The sequence below is a fragment of the Phocoena phocoena genome, chromosome 1 (assembly GCF_963924675.1).
Source record: "Phocoena phocoena chromosome 1, mPhoPho1.1, whole genome shotgun sequence".
NCBI classification, from domain to species: domain Eukaryota; kingdom Metazoa; phylum Chordata; class Mammalia; order Artiodactyla; family Phocoenidae; genus Phocoena; species Phocoena phocoena.
The window spans coordinates 99,349,077-99,374,377 of record NC_089219.1 but is presented as its reverse complement, the minus strand read 5'-3'; the positions used below and the strand labels follow the sequence as shown (position 1 = coordinate 99,374,377).

General features: G+C 42.7%; 1 protein-coding gene across 1 annotated transcript in view; it reads right to left on the bottom strand.

Annotated features, from left to right (window-relative positions):
* Positions 1–21,262: 21,262 nt before the first annotated feature.
* The window catches only part of CTTNBP2NL (CTTNBP2 N-terminal like), a 52,622-nt gene continuing 48,583 nt past the window's right edge, over positions 21,263–25,301 (bottom strand). The window contains exons 4-5 of the mRNA XM_065890601.1: positions 24,293–24,400; positions 21,263–23,200 (exon numbers count right to left, since the gene is read on the bottom strand). Of these exons, the coding sequence (XP_065746673.1) occupies positions 21,719–23,200; positions 24,293–24,400 (1,590 nt within the window). The 3' untranslated portion in view covers positions 21,263–21,718. The remainder of the gene's footprint in view (positions 23,201–24,292; positions 24,401–25,301) is intronic.

Here is a 25,301-nt window from a genome sequence, read left to right as displayed (position 1 = left end):
CCTATTCTTCTGAACTATGAACTTCCCAAGTGCTTCTCAGACCACCCCACTCCCCAACCCACCCAGTTACAAGGGGAAAAATGAATAGAGTGGGCTAGAGTTGGGTATTCCTCTTTTTCCATATGGAAGACTAGAGTGTATACGAGTTGCATATTTCCCTTTCCCCTGTTCAGTTAGGCTCTGAAAAAACACCAGTTTAGGTTCAAGTGAAATAGTTTTCTCCTGAGGGCAGGCCTTGTTAAAAACACTCTGAAGTGTGAGGTAAAGATGGTAAAGTAGGAAGACCCTGAGCTCACCTCCTCCCATGGGCACACCAAAATTACAACTATTTACAGAGCAACTGTCAATGAGAATGACCTGAAGACTAGCAGAAAAGATCTTCTGCAACTAAAGATATAAAGAAGGAACCGCAATGAGATGTAGGAGGGGCAGAGACTCAGTATAGTCAAGACCCACACCCCCAGGTAGGTGATCCACAAGTAGAAAGATAATCACAATTGCAGAGGTTCTCTCTAAGGAATGAGGGGTCCAAACACCACATCAGGCTCCCCAACCTGGGGAGTCCTGCACCAGGAAGATGAACGCCAGAACATTTGGCTTTGAGGGCCAGTGGGGTTTGATTTTGGGGAAGCCAGGGGGCTGTAGGAAACAGAGAATTCTCTTTTAAAGAGCACACAAATCTCTCACATACTCCAAGACCAAGGACAGAAGCAGTAATTTAAAAGAAGGGTCAGACACACTTGCTGATCTTGGAAAGCCTCCCGAAGAGGCAGGAGGAAACGGGAGCTCACTATGGGGATATAGATACTGGTAGCAGCCATTTTTGGGAGCTCATTCTATTACGAGGACACTGGAGCTGGCAAGCACCATTTTGGAATCCCTCCCTCTAAGTTTTTGTTTTTGTTTTTAATTAATTAATTATATTTATTTTTTGGCTGCGTTGGGTCTTCTGTTGCTGTGTGCAGGCTTTCCCTAATTGCGGTGAGCGGGGGCTACTCTTCATTTCGGTGCACGGGCTTCTCATTGCAGTGGCTTCTCTTGTTGTGGAGCACGGCTCTAGGTATGCGGGCTTCAGTAGTTGTGGCATGCGGGCTCAGTAGTTGTGGCTCACGGACTCTAGAGCACAGGCTCAGTAGTTGTGGCACATGGGCTTAGTTGCTCTGCGGCATGTGGGATCTTCCCAGACCAGGGATCGAACCATGTCCCCTGCATTGGCGGGTGGATTTTTAACTACTGTGCCACCAGGGGAGTCCCCTCCCTCTAGCTTATTAATGCAGGGATCTGACCCCACCCATCAGCCTGTTGGCTCTAGTCCTGGGAAATGGGACAATCAGCTAGCTGGGTGGGGACACAGTCCCATCCACAAGCAGGCAGGCTGCCCTAGACCGCCTTGAGCCTGCAGCCATCCCAGGACCCAGCCACACCTACCAGAGGACCCAGGACATGGTCCCACCAGTGGACTGGCACTAGCCCTGGGACCCCTGGGAGTTTGCAGCCAGCTCTTGGGACCTGGCCCTGCCCACCAGCGGGCTGACACTAGCTCTGAGACCCAGCCTCACCCACTAGTGGGTGAGCACCAGCCCTGGGACCTCTTGGGACCTGGCCCCACCCACCAGCAGGTCCATACCAACTTCAGGACCCCCCCCAAGGCCCCTGCAGTCAGAGATCCTGGGACCTGGGCCCACCCACCAGTGGTCTGGCCCTGGCCTCGGGACCCCCTGGGCCTCTACAGCCAGCCACCTTGTGACCTGGCCCTGCCACCAGTGGGCCAGCACCAGGACTGGGACTCCCCAGGCAATACAGCTAGCTGGGCTAGGACCGAGCCCTGCCCATCAGCAGCTGGAAACCTCTGCACTAGGCAAAACCTGACAATCAACTGGGCCAGGATCCAGCCATGCCTATAAGCACACTTATAGTAGTCAGTCCATCACAACAGAAGGGCCCACTCAGCTCATATAGGGGACACCCCTAGAGCATATTGCTCTGCAGACCAGGAGGGAGTGGCATGATACATTTAAAGGAATGAAAGGGAAAAACCTACAACCAAGAATATTCTACCTGGCAAGGCTATTATTCAGATTTGAAGGACTGATCAAGTTTTACAGATAAGCAAAGGTTAAAAGAATTCAGCACCTAAATATAAGACTGGAAACTGTAAAGCTCTTAGAAGAAAGCATAGGCAGAACACTCTTTGACATAAAATGTAGCAGTATTATTTTGGATCTGTCTGCTAAGGCAAAGGAAACAAAAACACCAAATGGGACCTAATTAAACTTAAAAGCTTTTGCACAGCAAAGGAAACCATTGACAAAACTAAAAGACAACCTACGGAATGGGAGAAAATATTTACAAACGATATGACTAATAAGGGGTTAATACCCAATATATATAAACAGCTCATACAACTCAAAAAAAAAAAAACAAACCTGATTTAAAAAATGGGCAGAAGGGGCTTCCCTGGTGGCGCAGTGGTTGAGAGTCCGCCTGCTGATGCAGGGGACACGGGTTCGTGCCCAGGTCCAGGAAGATCCCACATGCTGTGGAGCAGCTGGGCCCGTGAACCATGGCCGCTGAGCCTGCGCATCTGGAGCCTGAGCTCCGCAGCGGGAGAGGCCACAACAGTGAGAGGCCCACGTACCGAAAAAAAAAAAAAAAAAAAAAAAAAAAAAAAAAAAAAAATATTTCTTTTGGGGCTTCCCTGGTGGCGCAGTGGTTGAGAGTCCGCCTGCCGATGCAGGGGACGCGGGTTCGTGCCCGGTCCGGGAAGATCCCACATGCCGCGGAGCGGCTGGGCCCGTGAGCCATGGCCGCTGAGCCTGCGCGTCCGGAGCCTGTGCTCCGCAACGGGAGAGGCCACAACAGTGGGAGGCCCGCATACCGCAAAAAAAAAAAAAAAAAAAAAAAAAAAAAAAAAATGGGCAGAAGACCTGAAGAGACATTTTCCCAAAGGAGACATACAGATGCCCAACAGGCTTATGAAAAGATGCTCAACATCATTTATCATCAGACAAATGCAAATCAAACCACAATGAGATATCACCTCACACCCACCAGCATGGCTGTCATCAAAAAGACCACAAATAACAAATGTTGGTGAGGATGTGGAGAAAAGAGAACCCTCGTACAGTGTTGTTGGGCATGTAAATTGGTGCAGCCACTATGGAAAACAATATGGAGTTTTCTCAAAAAAACTAAAACTAGAACTACCATACAATCTAACAATTCCATTCCTAGGTATTTATCCAAAAAAGACAAAAACACTAATTCGAAAAAACATGTGCATCCTTATATTCATTGCAGCATTATTTACAATAGCCAAATACTGTATGATATCACTTATATATGGAATCTAAAATCAAAACTAATGAACAAACATAAGAAAACAGAAACAGAGTCATAGGTACAGAGAGCAAATGAGTGGTTGCCTGAGGGGAGAGGAGTGGGGGAATGAGAGAAATAGGTGAGGGAGTTTAAGAGGTACTAACTTTCAGTTACAAAATAAACAAGTGTGGGTATGAAATGTACGGTGTTGGGAACACAGTCAATAATTATGCAATATTTTGTATGGTGACATGGTAACTAGACTTATTGTGATGATCAGTTTCTAATGTACAGAAACATCTAATCACTACATTGTGCACCAGGAACTAATAGAGTGTTGTAGGTCAATTATACTTCAAAAACAAATAGGCAAACAAACAAACAAGCAAACTCATAGAAAAAGAGATCAGACTTGTGGTTACCAGAGGTATATGGTGGAGGGAATTGGATGAAGGTGGTCAAAAGGTACAAGCTTCCTGTTATAAGATAGATAGTAGGGATGTAATCTACAACAGGATAAATTAACACTGCTGTGTGTTATATATGAAAGTTGTTAAGAGTGTAAATAATAAGAGTTCTCATCACCAGGAAAAAATTTTTTTCTCTATTTCTTTAATTTTGTATCTATATGAGATGACGGATGTTCATTAACCTTATTGTGGTAGTCATTTCATGATGTATGTGAGTCAGATCATTATGCTGTACACCTTAAACTTATATGGTGCTGTATGTCAATTATATCTCAATAAAACTGGAAGAAAAAAACAACAAAACCCAAAGCCAAAAAGCAGACAAAACCCCAGAATGGTCTGGGGTATTTCAAAACAGTTAACTTTTTCCTCCCCCTGCTGGAAGCATGAGAAGATTTTTCTCCGATAATCGCTGTAAGAATCTGGTGGAGCTCCTAAAAATAAAACTCACAAAAGTGTGAGAGGGTCCCTCTGACTGGGTCCCCCCAGAGTCTTTAATTTCCATACTTGTTTCAGGACCCCGTTTCCACCTGGCTTTCTCTCTTTTTTTTAACCTGTTTTTTTTCATTCAATGTATTATTTTGTGATTCATTCATACTGTTGCATGTGTTGATCGTTCATTCTTTTTATGGCTGAGTGGTATTGTATGGATATACCACAGTTTATTCATCCATTCACTTGTTGGTAGATATTAGGGTAATTTCTAGTTTTTTGCTATTACACATTGAACATTATTTTACAACTTTGGCATAGACATGTACTTATATTTCTTTGGGATAAATACCTAGAAGTAGAATGGCTGAATCATATGGTAGGTAAGTGTATATTTAATTCTTAAGGAAACTACCAAACTATTTTTCTAATCGGTTGTACCATTTATACTCCTATGAGCAGTTCCAGTTGCTCCACTTCCTCATCAACACTTAATATGGAAGGTCATTTTAATTTTACCCCTTCTAAAAGGTGTGTAGTGATATCTCATTGTGGTTTTAATTTACATTTTCCTAATGACTAACAATGTTGAGTATCTTTCCAATTACTTATTTGCCTCTTGTATGTCTTCTTTTTTGAAGTATCTTGTAGAACATTTTCCCCATTTTTATTGGGTTGTTTTCTTACTATAGAGTTTTGAGAGTTCATTGTATGTTTAGGATGTCAGTCCTTTATTAGATATGTGATTTGAAAATATATTTTTCTAGTCAATGACTTGTCTTTCCATTCTCTTAATAGTGTCTTTCAAAGAGCAGAAGTTTTTAATTTTGATAATGTTCCAACTTATCAATTTGTTCTTTATGGATGGTACTTTTGGCATCATATTAAGAAATCTTTGCCTAGCCTGAGGTCACAAAAATATTATCCTGTTTTTTCTACAGATTTTATAGTTGTAGGTTTTACATTTAGATGTACAATATATCTTGAGATAATTTTTATATATGGTATGAGGTATGGATCAAATTTTAGTTTTTGCATGTGGATGGATATCCAATTGCTCCAGAACAATTTGTTGAAAAGACTATACTTTCTTTATTGAACTGCTTTGCACCTGTGTCAGAATCACCTGATTACATATTCAAGGGTCTATTTCTAGAGTTTCTATTCTGTTCCATTGATCTGCTTATTTTTATGCCAATACTACTCTGTCTTAATTAATGTAGTTTTATAAGAAATCTTAAAGTCAGGTAGTGGCATTTTCCAGTTTTGCTCTTACCATTCAAAGTTGTTTTGACTATGTTACTTTCTTTGTATTTCTGTAAAAATTTTAGAATTATCACTTTTTACAAAAAAGCCTGTTGAGATTTTGATTGGGATTGCATTAAATCTGTTGATCAATTTGGGAAGAACTGGCATCTTAGCAACATTGTCTTCTGATTCCTGAAAACAGTATGTCTCTCCATTTATTTAAGCCTTTTTCAACTTCTCTCAGCAATGTTTTGTCATTTTCAATGTATAAGTCTTGTGCATTTTTTGTCAGCTTTATCCTTAAGTATTTCATATTGTTGATGCTATTATAAATGGTACTGTTTATTACTATTTCTATTGCTAGTAAAAAGACAATTGATCTATTCTGCAACCTTGATAAATTCACTTATTAGTTTTGGTAGTGTTTTTAAGAAAAATAGACTCCATTAGATTTTTGACAATTATATTTTCTGCAAAGACAGTTTTACTCCTCCCTTTCTAATCTGAATACCTTTATTTCTTTTTCTTGCTTTACTGCACTGGCTAGTACCTCCAATATATTTGAATAGAAAAGTGGGAAAAGTGGGTATTAATGTCCTATTCCTAATCTTAGGGGAAAACTGTTTAGTCTTTTATGATTAAATTTGATATAAGCTGTAGATTTTTTCTTTGATGTCCACTATCAGGTCAAGGAAGTTCCCTTCTATTTCTGGTTTGCTGAGTTTTTATCTGAAATGTATGTTGGATTTTGTCAAATTCTTTTTCTGAATCTATTATTTTCACTAAAGATCTGCATTTATTTTCCTCAAAGCCAAATACTTTGACATTTTACCAATTGTCTCAGACATTGGATTTCAATAGCCACATTTCAAAAATCTGTTTTTTTCCCCTTGAGAGTAAACTGTATTAAAGTTACTTTCCAGAAAATATATTCAGTAAATATGATAATGTAGTAACAAACTTGGGCTCATAAGCCTTTGAAAATTTTGAGTAATCTTCAATGACGTTGATCAGGAAATTCTTTCACTGATGGAATCACTTCTCTCATCTCCAGAACTGTATCACCTGGGAATATTGACATGATCATATAGTTTTTCTTTTTTGAATTGTTAATATGGTGAATTACATTGATTGGTTTTCAAATGTCAAGCCAACCTTGAATTCCTGAGATAAACCCAAGTTGGTCATTATGTATTATCTTTTTATATTTTATTGCATTTGATTTGTTAAAATGTTGTTAAGATTTTTTGGCATGTTTGTTCATGAGGGAAGTTGGTTTGTATCTTTCTTTGTCATGTTACTGCTTGGTCTTATAGAGTGAGTTGGGAAGTGATCCAATCTCTTCAGTATTCTGGAGACGTTTCTGTAGAATTAGTATTTTGTTTCTTTGAATGTTTGTAGGATTCATTAATAAAACCATCTGTGCCTGGAGTTTCTTCTGTGGGAAAGTTTTAAACGAAGTCAATTTCTTTAATATGTGCAGGGCTATTCAGATTACCTATTTCTTCTTGAGTGAGCTTTGCTAATTGGTGTCTTTCAAGGAATTTGTTCATTTCATATGTTATTAAATGTATTGATATAAAATTATTTACAATATTCCCTTTAATAACTGTGCAATGTGTACTGATGGCACCTCTCCTTCCTGATATTGGCCATTTGTGTCTTTTCTATTTTATTCCTAATTATTCTGGTTAGAGTTTTATCAATTTTATTGATCTTAAAGAACCAGCTTCTGGTTTCATTGATTTTTCCCTATTGTTTTTGTTTTCCATTTCATTGATTTCTGTTCTGATCTTTGTAATTCCTTTTCCTCTGCTTACTTATTTCTACTTTCTTAATTGACTTTAATGCTTTTTTCTTTTTTAATGTAGACTTTTAATGTTATAAATTTCCCTATAAGTGCTGCTTTATCTGCATCCCACAAATATTGATACATTGTGTTTTAATTTTCATTCATATACAAATATTTTCTAATTTCCTCTTTGATTTCTTTATTGACCCATGGACTATTTAGAACTGTGTTATTTTCCAAATATTTGGGGATTCCCTAGAGACCTTTCTGTTATTAATTTCTAATTTAATTCCACTGTAGTCAGAGAACGTGCTTTCTGTGACATAAATCCTTTCAAACTTACTGAGACATTTTACTTTTTTTAATTATTTAAAAAATTTTATTTATTTAATTTATTTATTTTTGGCTGTGTTGGGTCTTCATTGCTGCACACAGGCTTTCTCTAGTTGTGGCAAGTGGGGGCTACTCTTCTTTGAGGTGCGTGGGCTTCTCATTGTGGTGGCTTCTCTTGTTGTGGAGCATAGGCTCTAGGCATGCGGGCTTCAGTAGTTGTGGCACGTGGGCTCAGTAGTTGTAGCTCGTGGGCTCCAGGGCACAGGCTCAGTTGTTGTGGTGCACGGACTTAGTTGCTCTGCAGCATGTGGGATCTTCCCAGACCAGGGCTCGAGCCCATGTCCCTTGCATTGGCAGGCAGGTGGATTCTTTTTTTTTTTTTTTTTTGCGGTACACGGGCCTCTCACTGCTGTGGCCTCTCCCATTGTGGAGCACAGGCTCCGGATGTGCAGACTCAGTGGCCATGGCTCACGGGCCTAGCCGCTATGCGGCATGTGGGATCTTCCCAGACCGGGGCATGAACCCGTGTCCCCTGCATCGGTAGGTGGACTGTCAACCACTGTGCCACCAGGGAAGCCCTACTGAGACATTTTAATGGTCTATCATAGTGAATGTTGTTGTGCACTAACAAAAAAATACATGTATTCTGCTCCATTTGGTTGGAGTATTCTATAACAATTTACCCTATTTGTCTTTCTATTTAAAGTGGATTTCTTGTAGGCAGCATGTATTTGGGTCTTGCTTTTTTTACACAATATGACAATCTCTGCCTTTAATTGGGTTGTTCAGACCATTTACATTTTAGGTGGTTATTGAGATTGTTGGTTTTCAATCAACAATCTTACTATTCTTCTATCATTTGTTCTTTGCTCTCCTTTCCCCTTTTACTTTGTTTTGGATTATTTTTTATTCCATTTTTTTTCACTGATAACAATTTATTATAATCCATTGGCAGCACACAGATATTAATGAAACCAGAACTATGTCTACAAAGAAGTGGGCAATGATATGTAGCCATTCTATGGGGAGCTGTGTGTACTTAATCATCATAACATTTTATTAATTTCTTGATCCCTTGCTTGTGCTGCTCAGTATCTTTCCGCAGGGGCTAAATCTCCTTTATGTGATGAGTGATCTCATCTTCATGGTGTTTCTTCAAGGTTGACAGTTGTTCTCTAGTCTGTGCTTGGAGTTATCCTTCCTCTTCAGCCTGTTCTCTCTTTCCAAAGGCCCCAAGGGTCTCCTGGATGGCATCCACACCAGGATGGAAATTTTCTGACCCTTTGGGGCTGAGACCGTTGAGAGTTGAAGCTTAGGGCTTGCATAGTTCTGACGTTCCACATGCCGAGCAGCATCTGCGTCCATACCGCCACGACTGACCTTGTTGTCAGTGCAGCCCCTCTCCAGTCACGCTATGTCTTCGGTTTTATGTCCTTTGTTTTGTTTTGTTTCTTGGCGGTTGCTTTAGGGCGTACAGTATGGAACTTTAACTTATCATGTACTTCTTTCATATATTATACTGATTCACAATAGTATAAGAATCTTACTTCCATTTCTTCTCTCTCAGCCTTTGTGCTATTGTTGTCATACATTTTCTACATATTTTATACACCCCACAATTCATTGTTATAAAATTGTAAAGAGATTTAAAGAATAAGAAAAACAATCTTTGAAATTTACCCACATAGTTACCATTTCTAGTGCTCTTCATTTTCCCTTCCTTGTACAGCTAATGGAATTTGTATTTCTATACTGCAGGTTTGCTGGTGATAAGTTCTTTCAGACTGTGCATGTTTGAGAAAAGTCTCTATTTTGCCTTTGTTTTGAAAGGTATTTTCACCAGGTATAGAATTCTAGGTTGACAGTTTTTTCCTCAGTATTCTAAAGCTATCACTCCACTGTCTTCAGGATTGTATTGTTATCAAAGAGAATTCTGCTGTAATTCTTATCCTTGTTCATCTGTATAGAATATGGTCTTTTACCTCTGCTTGTTTTGAAGGTTTTCTCTTTGTCACTGGTTTTAAACAATTTGATTATGATAGTCCTTGGTGTACTTTCCTTCATGTTTCCTGTGCTTGGGGTTCTCATTTTCATCAAATTTGGAAAAATTTGGCCATTATTTGTTCAAATATTTTCCTTCAGGGACTTCAGTTATATAATGTGACTTGAATTTGTCCCAAAGCTCACTGATATTCTGTTCACTCTTAAAAATCTTTATGTTCTATGTTTCATTATGAATGGTTTTTATTGGTATTTTTTCAACTATTCCTTCCATACTGTGTAATCTGCTATTAATACCATCCAATGTTTTTTTCCATCTCAGATAGTGTGGTTTTCATTTCTAGAAGTTTGAGCTATGTCTTTGCTTTATCTTTCATGTCTCAAATTAACAAACTGAATCTTTCCTCTATCTCCTTGAACATAAGGAATACAGTTATAATAGCTGTTTTAATATAATTATATACTAATTCTACTACTGTGTCATTTTTCATTAATTTTCAATTGATTGCTTTTTCTCCTAATTATGGGCCCAATTTTTCTGCTTCTTTGTGTGCCTGGTAATTTTTGATTAGATGCTAGATATTGTGATTTGAACCTTTTTTTAAATATAATTTTTTAAAAAATTTATTTATTTTTGGCTGTGTTGGGTCTTCGTTGCTGCACGCAGGCTTTCTCTAGCTGTGGCAAGTGGGGGCTGCTCTTTGTTGCGGTGTGTACTCTTCTCATCGCGGTGACTTCTCTTGTTGTGGAGCACAGGCCCTAGGCGTGTGGACTTCAGTAGTTGTGGCTTGCGGGCTCTAGCGCACAGCCTCAGCGGTTGTGGCACACGGGCTTAGTTGCTCCTCGGCATGTGGGATCTTCCTGGACCAGGGCTCGAACCCGTTTCCCCTGCGTTGGCAGGTGATTCTTAACCACTGTGCCACCAGGGAAATCCCTTTTTTTTTTTTTTTGTAGCCATGCTGTGTGGCATGTGGAATCTTAGTTCCCTGACCAGGGATTGAACCCATGCTCCTTGTAGTGGAAGCGTGGAATCTTAACCACTGGACCACCAGGGAATTCCCTGATTTTAGCTTTTTGGGTACAGATATTTTTGTTTTCCTATACAAATTCTTGAGCTTTGTTCTGGGATGCAGTCATTTGCAAATAGTTTGACCCGTTTTTAGTTTTTCTTTTAAACTTTTTTTTTAAGGTGAGAGAAGAGCAGCACTTAGGTTAATTTTGGCCCACTATAGAGACAAAGCCTTCTGAATGAATACTCTATCCCATGTTCCATGAATTATGAGATTTGTCATTCTGGTTAGTGAGAATGAACACTACGCACAGTCCCAGGAGAGCTCTGAGTATTGTTCCCTCTAATCCTTTCGGGTGGCTCTCGTTGGCTTTTGGGCATTTCTTCACATGCATATGTTGATTAGTTCTTAGTTGAAGACCCCAGAGGAATCCTTTGAGGATCTCAGGACCTCCCTCTCATTGCATCTCTCTTGTCTACAATACTCTTATCTTCCAACTCTCAGCTTTATCTCCTGTACTTAGGGAGATTGCCAGGCCTACCTTGATTCCCCTTTCACTGCTGGGTCAATCATAGGACTCACTTCATTTGTTTTCCATCTCTATCCTTTGTTGCCTGATGTCCAATCTCTTGAAAATTGTTGTTTAATATATTTTGCTCAGTGTTTAGTTGTTTTAGATGGGAGAACAAATCCAGTCCCTATTATTCCATCTTGGTCAGAAGCAGAATTCTCTAAAATTTTAAAAAACATATCTTTTGACTCCGTACTCTAATCTTTGTATTTATGGTGCATTTATAATTGTGTTTACTGCATTACTGAATATTTTCCTGACAAAAGAGAAATTTTGTTTTGACTAGCATTGATGAGAAATTAATTGCCCACTTACAATTTTACACATCTAATAATTGGAAGAATTTTCTAGAGACCAGCTTCTGGCTTCATACATTTAAAACATTGTCCTCCATTTCCCATTTTACTTTTAGGGCCAGGTTCTATAAGGTATATTTATATCAATACAACCTTTGGTGCTTCTCCTTCACGTCATTATGCAAGGTGAGGCAGCACCACTCCTGGAAGCCATTTCTACACTGGGATGGCTAGTAAAAACTCAACTATACACGAAAGTGACTGCAAACCATATAAATATATTTTACTCAAAAAAATAACCCCGTATTCAATTAACCTTTAGCTAAATTCTCAAAATGCTGTGGCCACCACTCCAAGGTCACCCAACATGGGGGAAAGTGGGATATAGATGCCACCGTGAAAAGAGACAGCAGTCTTAACTGACTACAGTTAAAATACTTACTTTTGCAAATTTTATAAAAACATACGACCATATGAACACACTGCTTGGGCCCTTCATGTTTGGAAGGGGCTGTGCCAATCATGGTCCTTGAAGCTTAACTTCATGGTAAGTCTGCCTCTGCTCTTGATGCCTCTTTGGTTCAGGCTCCCAGGGATCCACCAAATAGAGTCCAAATTCTTCTCCTGGGCGGACTGGGCCCTTACCTGAACCCATTTACCTCTCCAGATCCACACTCCCACCCAGACTTCTCACCATGCTGGTTGGCAACTCGGTGCATTGCATACATTTTTCTCATTACCTGGAATACCCTTAATTGCCTTCTTTTCCTGGGAGCATCTACCCCTCCTTCAAGAGCAGATTGAGTGTCATTTCCTCCGTGAGACCATTCCTGACTCCACTGGGGATTGTGTCACCACAGCTTATTCCTATTTTTATCTTTTTGATTTTTCACTCTTTTCAGAAGCAGAGGAAAGCTTCATTCTTTGATCGAAGAATGGAGAGGTGTGAGTTAGTGCTCCTGAGTACAAGATCTCCCTGAGAGGCCTTCAGCGGGGCTGTTTTATGAGGATCTTGTCAGAGGCAGGAGGATGGAATTCTGGGCAGTCTGGCACAGCTGTGCTGCCCCTGACACTCACTCCAGATCACAGTGCCGGGTGTGTGTCCCTGCACACAGCCTGCCGCCGCCATCTTGAATTGCAGTGTGTGCCGGGCATCTCTGCACACGACCCGCCGAGCTGAAGTGTCGGGCACAGCCATTTTGCTGAAGTGCTGGGGGACAAGGCCTCTGCACTCGGCACCCTATGAGCAAGTGAAACTGGTGTCAGGACTTACTGAAGCTCGGGTTCTTTATGTCTCATGAAGAAGGAATTCGGCGAGAGGTAAGAAGTAGATTTACTAAGGGGACACACACTCCATAGAATGTGGTCCGTCTCAAAAGCCTTGAGAGCGGCCTCCTATTTTTATCATAGTCCGCATAATACCGTGTTTCGCATTGTCTCTCCCACCAGCATTTAAAGCCCCTAAGGCCCTGTAACTTACTTATTTCTCTATCCCAGTGCCTAAGTCAGTGAGTTGCACCTAGTAGGAGCTAATGTATGCATGTTTGAACGAATGAAATCTCTTTGTTTTCCTCCCACAGAGTGCTGGCTTTTGTCACTTATTTGTCTTATTAAGGTTTTTGTTTGTTTCAGCATAAACAGTATAGGAGGAGCAAGACATTTTTGAAGCATACTTAAATGAACGAATGAATATATAAATAAATGTTGATAGAGTCATGACCCCTGTGTAACAAATAGTTACGGATGATCTACTATTAGGAGCTACATAACACTAGTAGCTATCGCTTTCTGAGTGCTTACTTATGCCCTAACTAGTTTGGAGTCTTAGATTTGCTCGGTTAAGGCTCGCAATCCCATGAAGTGGTTTCTGGTGTGCTCTGCCCTTCTACTAGTTTGGGCTTCCATCCGTGCCTAAGGCAGGGACTGTGGCTGAGCTCCCGACTAGGCCATCAGGGAGGTGGCAGAGCGCGGATGTGGGGAGGGACGCACCCCGCCCGTGCTAGCAGGTCTGAAGCTGGTCCCTTCCAGACCGCTGACCCGTCCTTTTCTAAGGAGGTGGGTGTGCGGCTACACCTTGGTGTAGAGAGAATCTTAGCGACTGAAACACCAGGGGGCGCTAGCAATTCAGCTTTCCGATGAAGGGCGGGGCTGCCGTGGCAACCTCTCAGCTTCCTCTCTGGACTCGCAGCCCTGGAGCCGCCTTTTCGCCCGCTGCTGCTTTTCACAAAGGCTGCAAATCTGCAGACTACTCACCTTGTGCTACGTACTTGCCCGTTTTATCTCATTTAATTCTCACAAAACCCTAAGAGGAAGGTTCTCATATCTTCACTACATTGATGCTGAAATGAAGGCTAGCGAGGTTAATTGACTCGCTCAAGGTTACACAGAGGATGGCAGAGTCCTTGTTCTGAACGACTTTTCTTGCTCCTCCTACTTCTGCATCCCCACGTCCTACGTACATAGATTACACACATACCCCTATCAGCGCAAACCAGGATCCTTCTCCCTTCTGTTTATTTAAATCCGATGTCTCTAGACACACAGATTTCCCTGCTCTACTGAACTTCATAGGCACTTGGGGCCTCATCACCCACATGGGGCACCTGCTGCCCAGCACTGCCCTGAGATGTCACATCTGCAAGGCTTGTTCCCCCATCAGTGTGTAAATTCCAGCCTTTAGCAGGAGGCTTCACACAGAGTCAGTGCTTAATAAACATAACCTGAATAAGTGACAGGCAGGCACAGCAAATGTGTGTGTGTGTGTGTGTGTGTGTGTGTGTGTCCTTCTCAGTATAGCTCAGGGTCTGCAGAGAGACAGCAACAACAAAAACCTGTTGAAAATATGTGAATGAGGATTTAATAGTTTAACATTACTATTTTGCTCTACCTCCTTTATGTTTGTATCCAGCTGGGACTGAAAACTCCCAGAAGGTAAGGATGAGGAACGTTCGCATGTGTGTGTGTGTGTGTGTGTGCGTGTGTGTGTGTATGTGTGTGTAGGGGGGGTACTGGGGGAAACCAAGGAGACTGGGGCAGGGAGCAGAGCTTTCCCATGGTGAGAATAAGGCTCACATAGAGTATGTGTGTGTGTGTGAGAGAGCGAGAGAGAGATGCCAAGATCTGAGTTAGAGCAGAAGGAAAATGAGCCCTGAATAGGAGCCTTGTGTGTGGCCCTGTGGTGCTGACTCACCAAGACTCAGGAGAGGAAAACACACTAGGGATGAAGAAGGGGCCTGTATGTTGTGGCCACCACCGTACCACCCTGAGGACACCCTGTCTGCTCTGAGGCCCAAATGGTCTTGAAAGGCTTTGATTTGGGTTAGGTGGGCTAGGAGTGGGGAGTGGGCACTACAGAGAATGGAGATGGGTAAGTCTTTTGAGAATGCAAAAGACCCTTCCTGGGAGAGCTATGGGTTTGAGTTCAGGTGGGAAAGGAGAAGCACGACGAGGAGGTGTCTCTCCCCATGTATTCAGTCGCCCTCTCCTCCACAGGCAGGTGTGGCAGGTCAGATTCACAAGCGGGGAGGGATAGATGCTCATGGCTTCAGTGGCTTCTTGTCCACACCTGAGGAACAAGACATGCCTTATGAGTAAGTTCTTCCCAGAGCTGATGCTGCAGATGGAGGCATAGCCTGGGAGTAGAAGCTCCACAATCCTCCCCACTCCCAGCCTCACCTCAGCCGTCAAACTGGTTAAGAAACAGGACAGGATTTTTGTGGCAACCAGGATGGCAAGCAGCCCTAGGCCAAAAGGCAGAGGACAAAGCCCAGGTGAACAGGATCAAAGGTCAGACATTGTAGAGCAACAGGTGAGAGGAGGAAGGAGTGCCCGAGGGAGCAGCTAGGGCTGGGCTAGGAATTCTGATCCCAAGTCTGCTAGGGAAGGAGTGGGTAGCTGAAGCGGAAAGAGGGAGCCAGACTGACTTTTCAACCCAGGCCTCCTTCTCCTCATCTGTAGTACGAGGGAGCTAGAATCAAGGGTCTCTAAGCTTCCTTCTCGCTCTAACATCTGATGACTCCATGTGTGTAGGCGATCATCCCCCTTTCTCCCTACCAAAGCCCCCACTCCTTCAGTGTCCTGTTCCTAGCTCAAAGTCTCAAAAGAAAGCTAGTGAATCAGTGGATTCATACTTAGGTGTATGACTGACCATAAGCTAATATTCTGAACTCCCCAAATGTATTACATAGTTTTGACTATAGTATGGCCACTGGAAGGAGAGTGGACTTGAAGGCCAAATGGATGAAGGCTTGAATCCCAGCTGTGCCGCTGAATCTCAGCCCTGCTCCGCTGTAGGACCTTGAACAATGTACTGTGCCTCAGTAGGTATTCGTTACTTTATGGGTCAAGCAGGAAAAACCTGCCTCTTTTAGTAGTTGAGTTGATTAAATGAAGTAACATATGTAATATACCTGATCGAGAGCTTGGCACCAAATAAAATACTCAGAAAATGTGTCCACCCACCTTTAGAGGACTTAACCATGGCTAGAAAGAACAGAGTCTGAGAGATTAAGGTGCAAGAGGCTTACCAGAGAGAACCCTTGGGATCCACAGGAAGAGAGGGGAGGGGAGGAAAATGAAGGGGCAGGAAAGTCGAGCTGCAACACAGTCTCAGTAGAGGGTTCAGCCAACCCTACAGGGGGTTTTGAAGCTGAGATGTCCCTTCAGAGCTCCCTTGATTTGGGACAAGGAGGCCAGGTCTTTATATTCCATGTCAATCAATCTTTAGATATGAACTGCCCATGGATGGAGATGTGACCTTGGTCAAATTGCTTTCTTTCATTTAAGGCAATTCCTATAAGGGGCTTATAGCCAAGGGCTGTTTCCTGTCAGCATTTTCTGCAGCTAGGAAAATAAATCTTTCATTCCTGAAGGGAGACCTGAGTGTCTGCCATGTTGAATTAGTGAGTAGGACTCTTGTCAGGGATAGGGCCTGTTGCTACACTTCCCAGTAATTTCTCCAAGCCAACCATTTCACAGTGGTGTGCAGAGCCACGAGACCTTCCCTGTGCCCCTCCAGTCTAACAGCAGCACAAGTAGTCACACCACTGGGAGAAAAGGAGAAGCTGCTTCTACATCCCTCCAAGGGAATCACTTGTAGGTGTTCCAGAAGTACCCATTGGATTCTTTTCGAAGCTCGTCTTTTCTCTTTTGCTTATAGAGATTTAGAGGGTAGGAGGGGGACATTTATGTGTAATGCAGCAAGGTCCTTTCTCAGCTTGCCTTTTGCCCGTTCCTAGGTCTTCCCTACAAGTTATTTGAGAATGTTTTGCAGAGTGCTGTGGCCTGGGAGCTCCTTCTTATACCAGCCCGAGCCCTTGCAGAGAGCACACCACATTGCTGTCTCCCTGAAACAGGACTCAGCTCTTTTTTTTTTTTTTTTTTTTTTTTTTGTGGTACGCGGGCCTCTCACTGTTGTGGCCGCCCTCTCCCGTTGCGGAGCACAGGCTCCAGACGTGCAGGCTCAGGGGCCATGGCTCACGGGCCCAGCCGCTCCGCGGCATGTGGGATCCTCCCGGACCCGGGCACGAACCCGTGTCCCCTGCATCGGCAGGCGGACTCTCAACCACTGCGCCACCAGGGAAGCCCAGGACTCAGCTCTTGGGGCCCTCTTGTGCCTCTCTCTCTGATCTCATCCTAAGACCAAGACAAGCCAACTGAAACATAATGCAAACACAGGGAGATAGTGCAGAACTCCAGGTAAGTAATGCTTTGGTGAGAGGAGAAAAGATACTTGCTTCTTAACTTTTTCCTGCCCACAAAGATCTGTTTTTGCTAGGACCACCTTTAACGACCCTATACGGCATTTAAACCCCACTTGCATTATTCAGTTGTCTCTGGTAACTTTCTGCGTTGTTGTGCACCCCCCAACCAGAGCGTGAGTACCTTGAGGTTTTCTACGGTAGCCACTTTGGTTTCTGTCTCATCTTAAATATCTAAGAAACATGAGTTGCTTGAGGGGAATTAAGATGTTCTGTTTTTGTTCCATTTACTTGACCTGATGAAGGTCTCTAGGTTAGGGTGGAGGAGTAGCATGATGTCCTGCAAGGTTGAAACCTGCCTCATGCTAAGAAGCAGCCCAGGCACTTACCTTGAGCTCCACCTTGGTCTACTCATCAGAATCTCCAGGGGGAAGGGCCTGGAACTGGCGTCATGAGTGACTCTGGACATTTTCATTTGGGAAGCAGGTAGTGGAAAGAGCAAAGTACTGGGTTTTCAATTCAGGCCCTGTCACTTACTAAGGTCTCTACTACAAATCTGGCCTTCAACTACCTCACGTGCACACGGGGGATGATAACACCTCACAGCACCCTTGTGCAAATTAGTAAGGGAATATGTGTGTGGAATCATTAACATGGTGCTTGGAATCCAAGGAGGCACTCTTGACTCCCAGTATCATTGACATTCTAGCAAAACAGATTCTAGAGCTCAAGACATCTCCTTAGGTTAGAGGCAAGTAAGTTCTTGTGAAAGAACAGGTATGGGCTATGAGGCACTACTTCTCAAAATGTGATCCTCCGGTCACCTGCATCACCTGGCCCCAGGCCCAATCCCCAGGAATCCTTATTTTTAGCAGGATTCCCTTAAGCACAGTAAAGTTTAAGAATCACTACCCCAGTCTCCTTTCTCCTCCTTTACTTGCACCAATGAACTGGCCATTGATAAGTGAGCAGATGGGTGGACAGGCTCTCAAGTTTTCTCAACTAGTTTTATATCAATTAAATTAAAATTACTCCTGTGGAACAAACAATGCTCATTGCCTACCTCTGACGCATTATGAAAACACAAACTATTTTGAAGCAGCATTTCTCAAAAGACATTTGAAGTTGTTTCAAGGGCTAAGCATCAGAAGCGCTCTTTATAAATCACGCACATGCGCACACGCGCACACACGCGCACACGCGCACACACACACACACACACAAATTGACAAGGCAGCATTGCTGAAGTGAGGCTGTTATGAGAAAATGGATATACCCTGTGTTTGTTGAAATGATCATTAATTGGCTTAAATGCTGGGAACTTAGATATGTAAACATCCACACTGTTTGAACATCTTTTGTGCATCAAAGGATTTTCAAGGGCTTTTGTCTGGCTACACTGGCATCTGCTAACAGTGTAGCAGCAACAGCAGTGGGCTGGGAGACAAGGGATGCACTAGTCGTTTGTCAAATGAGAGGGCTGGGCAAGATCAGGCGTTCTAGAGGACGTGATTCATGGATGGCGTCAGGGCCTCTGGGCACCGTGAAGCCATCAAGCAAATTTTGCACATAAGCATAGACATTTTTCTGGGGACAGAGTCTAGCAGTTTTTAGATTCTCAAAAGGTCCAGAATCCCCAAATGGTTTAAAAATTACAGACTGGATTATTGTGAAGACTCCTCCCAGCTCTAAGATTCTAAGGAAAACCAATGTACCCAGCTCCTTTTGGGGTCTAACCTGGATGGGTCACTGACTTCGTTTGTTCTTTTAAAGCCAGGAGTGAGTGCTCCCTCTTCACCAATCTGCTCCTTCCCCAACAAAATCGGCCCTGTTGTGCAACATTTTCCATTTCGTACAAACAGGACTATTTTTTTGCCCAGACAGTAGGATTTAACTTGTTTTAATGAAGTCTGCTATAAAAACAGGTGAAGACTTCTGCACGGTACATTTGGCTTTACACATGTTAAGGACTAGTTAATGCTTGTGCTACGCATCGCACAGCATTATAATCTGTTGACCAGTAACACAGCTTTTGCAACACGGGTTAAGACCAAAATTGTGAATCACAGAACGTTTACTTAGCACACACACAATCTATGGCAAACCTCAATACTAACCTGTAATACCTAACTGGGTTACTGGATCCACTGCAGTATTGTGCTTATTTATCTCAGAAGATAGGCAACTAGCAAAAATACGCATTTCTTTTGCATTTCCCCACCCCCATATTACACTGTAAAAGAAATACATTATTCAGTGCACTTCCTAAGAAATAAACTTCCTTATAGTCTCTCTCTCTCTATATCTATGCCAAAACAAAAGAAGAGCACAATGCAATTTGTAAGATTACCATTTAAAGCAAGAGGTAATAACACTCTGGGATTATAGCTCCCTCTTCTGCTTAGAAAGTTCAGCTATTTTATCATCCAGTTCATGTGACTATACACGGGAATAAAACTTAATGCGTGATTGCTCTGGGAAGTTTAAGATAACCCCTTTGTCATTTGGTAGACACGCTGAGGCATTAATAGTATTTTAACTTTTTGATGTATTGTCTTTAGTCAAACCATAAGCTGTGCAGACACCAATATACTCCATAGTCATTTATCTTGATTTCCATCACTTGCTTTTCCCTCATCAACTCATGTTGGATTAAGAGGAAATAGATTTAAATTATAGCAGGTCAGTGGCTGCTGGATAGATGTTGGCTAGAAAAATGTATGTGAGGACACCAAGGCCTCTTCATCCTTGTGGACACAAAATCATGTACCCACCATGTATGAGCTCGGTTGCAGACAGTCTTGTTTGGAAGAGAAGAATAGTCATTATACTCTGCGGAGTTTGTTGGCTGTGCTAGCCAACAGGTTGGAAAGTCTGGAGGCTTCTGTCCTCACAAACTTGCTGTGATGGAAACGACCGAAGTTTCTAGAATGAAAGAGGCTGCAGCTTGCGGGCTGAATCCAGCTGCAGAAGTGTTTAACTAGCAGTATTTAAATATTTCTGGATCAGTTCTTGATATTTAAAAATGAGAATGTTTCTCATGAAAATTTGGATTTCATAAAAATTTTAGGAGCTGGTAACCCGGGTCTAGCATTCTTGCATGGCAACAAGCGGCTGAAACTGAACAGGGGGTGCCCTTTGTAACGGGGCTTGGGCACTTCAGTTTGCTACAGCTCCCACTGCTCCCAGCTGTCATACATCACTTGAGTGACCGACCTGTTTCACTCATTTATATGACCAGTTGAGTTTTGTGACACTGGGTTGGTTTGGCCTTGTCTTCTTTTGATGCTGAAGACCTGATTTCATTAGAAATTTTCCCCTCCTGGTGGACAAGAGTCCTCCTGTGATTGACTGGGTCCCAGCTATAACTAGTTGTTTTGGTAGGTAATCTTAACATGCATTTCTACTCGTCCTTTATGCTATATTGCAAACTCCAAAGATATAATCACACTATTATTTATGTGTTTAAGTGTGTGTATGTTAAACACGTAAAAGGGGTGTTTATCTATACAGATATATGTATACTTCCATTTAGGCAAAAGTTAATTTGGTTCCACAGATAGACACAGAGTGCTGGCAGCTTGGAGAAAAGTGTAACAATTTGCTAAAACCTGTATAATTCTGACTTATAATATTACAAAGACAGTGAACTTTAAGTTATTGCTTTTTCATTACAGAATAAAGATCTCATTCTGTTGCAAAACTTTTATACAGAATGAGTAACCATTTCCTATTCAAGTAATAGCAATCGGAATCAGAAGTTCCTTACACAACAGTAGATGCCTGAAGATATTTTTGAAGGATATGTGATTTCACTGTATTCAAAAACTTATGCAGGAAACTGGGAGCGATGTAATTTTTCAAAAGTACAAGAAAATCAGCACCCCAACCGCTTAATGTTCAGGAGGGTTTCTCAAGGGCTCCATAAAGCTCAGCTTTGTGGCGAGTTCACACCCACCTTTAGGATTCCCATTCTACTTATGCAGCCTTGTTTCTGAACACAAAGCTTGTATTAAAAAACAGTAAAAGACGACTGAAAGCAGTGTTGGTTTTTAACATTCAGAATTCACAGAGGATCTCATTTTTCGAAGCTGAATGATCCATTTTGTGTTACTGCTGCAGAATCACATTCGTACGGCAGTCTCACTTCAGGCACTTTTATAACATGTTCATCTGGAATGAAAAGTCTGCATGAGCCACTTCCACATAATTCAAAAGGAGTGTCGAGGGATTCTAGTCCCCAGATAGACAGGAAATCACCACCTGGTACTCAATTAGCTTTCTCCATCATAACACGATGGTGACTGCAAAGCTTAGACACCTTTGAGGTGCCCTTCTAGCTTTAGCACAAAGATGTGAATCATAAAAATCCAAACTACTTAGTTTCTACCTAAAAAATACAAAAAGGTGAAATACACTGAATGTATTATACAGGTAGTTTCAGCTACTATCAAAATAAATAACATGATCTGACTCAATGGTTTGACTCTGAGCTCTTGGATGAAATCTGATGGAATGTCAAATGTGGAGACTCCCTCCTAGGGACTAGCTACTGGTAGGCAAAAGTATCTCAACGTCCTTGCCATTGGCTACGACAGCACTAGAAGAGCAGCTGCTGGCAAGGTCTTCTGTGGTGGTCAAAGAGGTTGCCTGGGGATGAGGTTTGGTCAGTGGAGTGGCAGCAGATGGAGAAGGAGTGAGGCCAGGTTTCTTGGGTGGGATGGGTGGAGGGTTTCCTCTCTCAGCTCTGGGGATGGTAGGGGACTTGATCCCTGGAGACAGGGGGCTCAGAGGACTAGACACTTTCCCTGGAGTAGGAGAATGGCTGGTGTCACCTCTTGGGCTGGCAGTGTTGGCCAGATTTCGATAGTCTGTGCCAAAGGGAGAGCTGTTGGGAGACACGGGCTTGATTGGTCCTTGCTGGCTAGTGAATCTGGAGAGCACCTGGGTGACTGTGTTTCGGGCCAGCTGCTTGGCGGCAGAGTTGTCTATGAGGGTTGGGGATAGATCCCTGGATGGAGGGCTCTGTAGACCACTAGCTTGTTGGTCCTGATCTGCTTGGGACTGAAATTTGTGCCGAGCTGCATGGAACCGCTGGTTGATCCCTACTTGGTAGGATGACTGGTAGCCAGGGCTGCTAGCTGATGACCCCAATAAGCGCTTAGTTAGTACTGGTGAAGAGCAAGGAGAGGATGTGAGAGAGGAAGAGGCAGTGCTGCTGGGAGACAGTGAGCTCCCACTGGAAGGGAGGTGACCAGGCGCTAGGACTGGAGTCTCCATGCCCACAGGGCACCCACCATTCTCTACTGCTTTCTCTTGGGCCAATCCCACAGGCTTCTCTCGTGGAGGCGCTTGGTTTTCTACACTGCTGCCTGTAATCAGCTCCTTGGTAGTTTGCATTTCTGGGTCAAAATGTCCATTGGTTTTTGCATAAGAGTAAGCAGGAGTGGTGGGACCAGGCAGCCCTGTGGCTGTTACCTTGGCCGTGCCGCTCCCATGGGTTCTTTCTGCCTGAAAACTCTCCGTTTGGCAAAATACAGACACTAGCACAGGTGGCTCAGTTGCCGTGCCTTTAGACAGGGTTACTGGTTTCTTCACTTGCGCGCTGGGGCTACTTTGCTGGTGCAAAGCCTCTAGGTCCTTCACTATCTTCTTTAAACTCTCCATCTCTTCTTTCAGAGTTCTGGTCCGGTTCTCTTCTCGGTTCAGCTTTGCTCTCAGTTGTTCCCTTTCAATGTCAAACTCAGACAACTGCTTCTCCACCTGGGCCTCCGTCTGCAAGCCCCGCTTCCTCTCAGCAGCGAGCTCTTCCTCCAGCTTGCTCACCCGGCTCTTCTCCTTCTCTAGTTTCAGGCTCAGCTCTCCCGCCTTCTGGCCCTCCTCGGTGGCCTTGTTGGTGGCCTTCTTGCACTCGCGCACCAGCATGGAGGAGAGCTGCTTGTGGCGGGAGCGCTCCTCTTCCAGCTGACTGGAGAGCTTCTTCTGCTCTTTTTCAAACTTTTTCACTTGGGACTTTTCAAATTCCAACTACAAAAGAATGCCACCACAATCTTGATTAGAGTAAGGAAACAAAGAGATACTGAAAAACTTACCAAGTAGAATGCATCAAGCTAGCTGTTTTCTGGCACATGGGATTACCATGTGTGCCACGTGCTTACATCAAATATTTAAGTATCAGAACACCTAACATAAAAATGTACACACTGCAACTTAATCTCTCTTGGATGATTTAGGAGGCACTTCTAGTTCTCATTGTCTCAGGGCTATTAGTGGGAATCTGAATCATCCTTGCGTTTTATGTTATGGAAAGTTCGGGGGATTAGAGCCAATCAAAACAGCAGAGAGCCGTATCAACCAGATTTTGTGACGAATGCTGCTGAAAACTTTTAAAGCTTCAGTAATAATTCTTTCTGGTCTTAAAAACAAATAAACATTAAGTAGTTGCATTTGAATCATTCCTCTTATACAAATGCCATCTCCTTTAATCATCATCCCAACCCTATTTAAGGCACAGAGTGAGAGGGAAAGGGTTGAAGGAACCCTTTTAGTCAGTGTTTTTCAAACTCTGAGACTCATTCATGGACGGCAAAACCATTTAGTGAGCCGTGATCAGAAATAAAAAAAAATGAAACAGAAGCGAAAATATCAATGTGTATTATAAGCAGTAAGGGTTATGTATGATTTCATGAGATTTTTGTTTCAGGCATATGTATATATGTGTATATATACTGGGTTGTGATGTAAAATGTATTTCTTACTAGGAGTCCTAAGTCAAAAAAAGTTGGAGAGTTCAAAGTTACTGTTCCCCAAAGTGTGTTCTATGGAATGACAGTCCCATAGTGAATGATCTATGTTAAAAGATTTTATGAAAACATAAATTTGCTAAACACAGAATACCCTATCTTGTTCTTGAAGACTCACAGCGTGCTTCTGCATACTAAAGGGTCTAACAAATTGAAGTTAGAAACCTCTTTAACTTCGTTTAATCCAGTAATTCCCAGACTTATTTGACCACAAAGCCCCCTTTTTTTGAGCAACACCAATTTACACCCTGCAGAATAATCTTCAAGAAATGCTACTCTAGGCAAATACTGCTCTGAGCCCCTCCACCTTAATTACCTGTTGAGTCAGCCGCTCTCTCTCCTTCTCCAGCATGTAGGTGACATCATCTCCTTCAGCTGTGTCCTGTGCATGCCTTTGCCTTTCTTCCTCAAGGTCTAGGATTACCTTTAAGGAATTAAAAAAAAAAAAATCATTTTCAAATATCAAGGAGTCACACTTAGAATACAATTAAATACTAAGTGTTCTTCTAAGCACCCAACATCATTCCACAGATAAATAAATAAGTAAATCCCAGTCAGGGCCATCAAGGAGCACACTGTCTAGAAGGGTGAAAGATATGTAAGCTATGTGCCAGGAAACAATACAGTACATACTTATCCGAGGTAACACGAAGTGGCATGTAAATAGAAGAGAGCAACTCATTAGCTGTAGGGGCTGAGAAGGTTTCAGAGAATTATTAAGTTTGGTGGGACTAGGGGACAGATGTAGGTGATGAAGCAAGGCAGGACCATGGAAAGCTGAAAGCTGAAGCTCTCCCTTGATGTTCAAATCACCGGAGGTACCAGAGGGTGAAGCCTAAAATTAAACATTTCAAACAGGTGACATCCTAACTGTGCCTTGCTTAATTAATATATGCATTTCGTGTACAGTAGATAAGAGGTGAAAAGACTCTCTTGAATTTATCCTGCATGTGAAAAGGCTCAATTATTGAGATCTTAAGTGGAGATTTTTCACAAGGCTTTTTTTTTTTTTTTTTTTTTTTTGCGGTACGCGGGCCTCTCCCTGTTGTGGCCTCTCCTGTTGTGGAGCACAGGCTCCGGACGTGCAGGCTCAGCGTCCATGGCTCACGGGCCCAGCCGCTCCGTGGCATGTGGGATCCTCCCGGACCGGGGCACGAACCTGTGTCTCCTGCATCGGCAGGCGGACTCTCAACCACTGCGCCACCAGGGAAGCCCCACGATACTTTTTAATTAACCTGCCTACCCCATTCCACTTATCCTTGTGTCAAGGGATTAAGCCCAATTTTAAGAACACAAATTTAAAGGGACATTTCCCCACATAATCC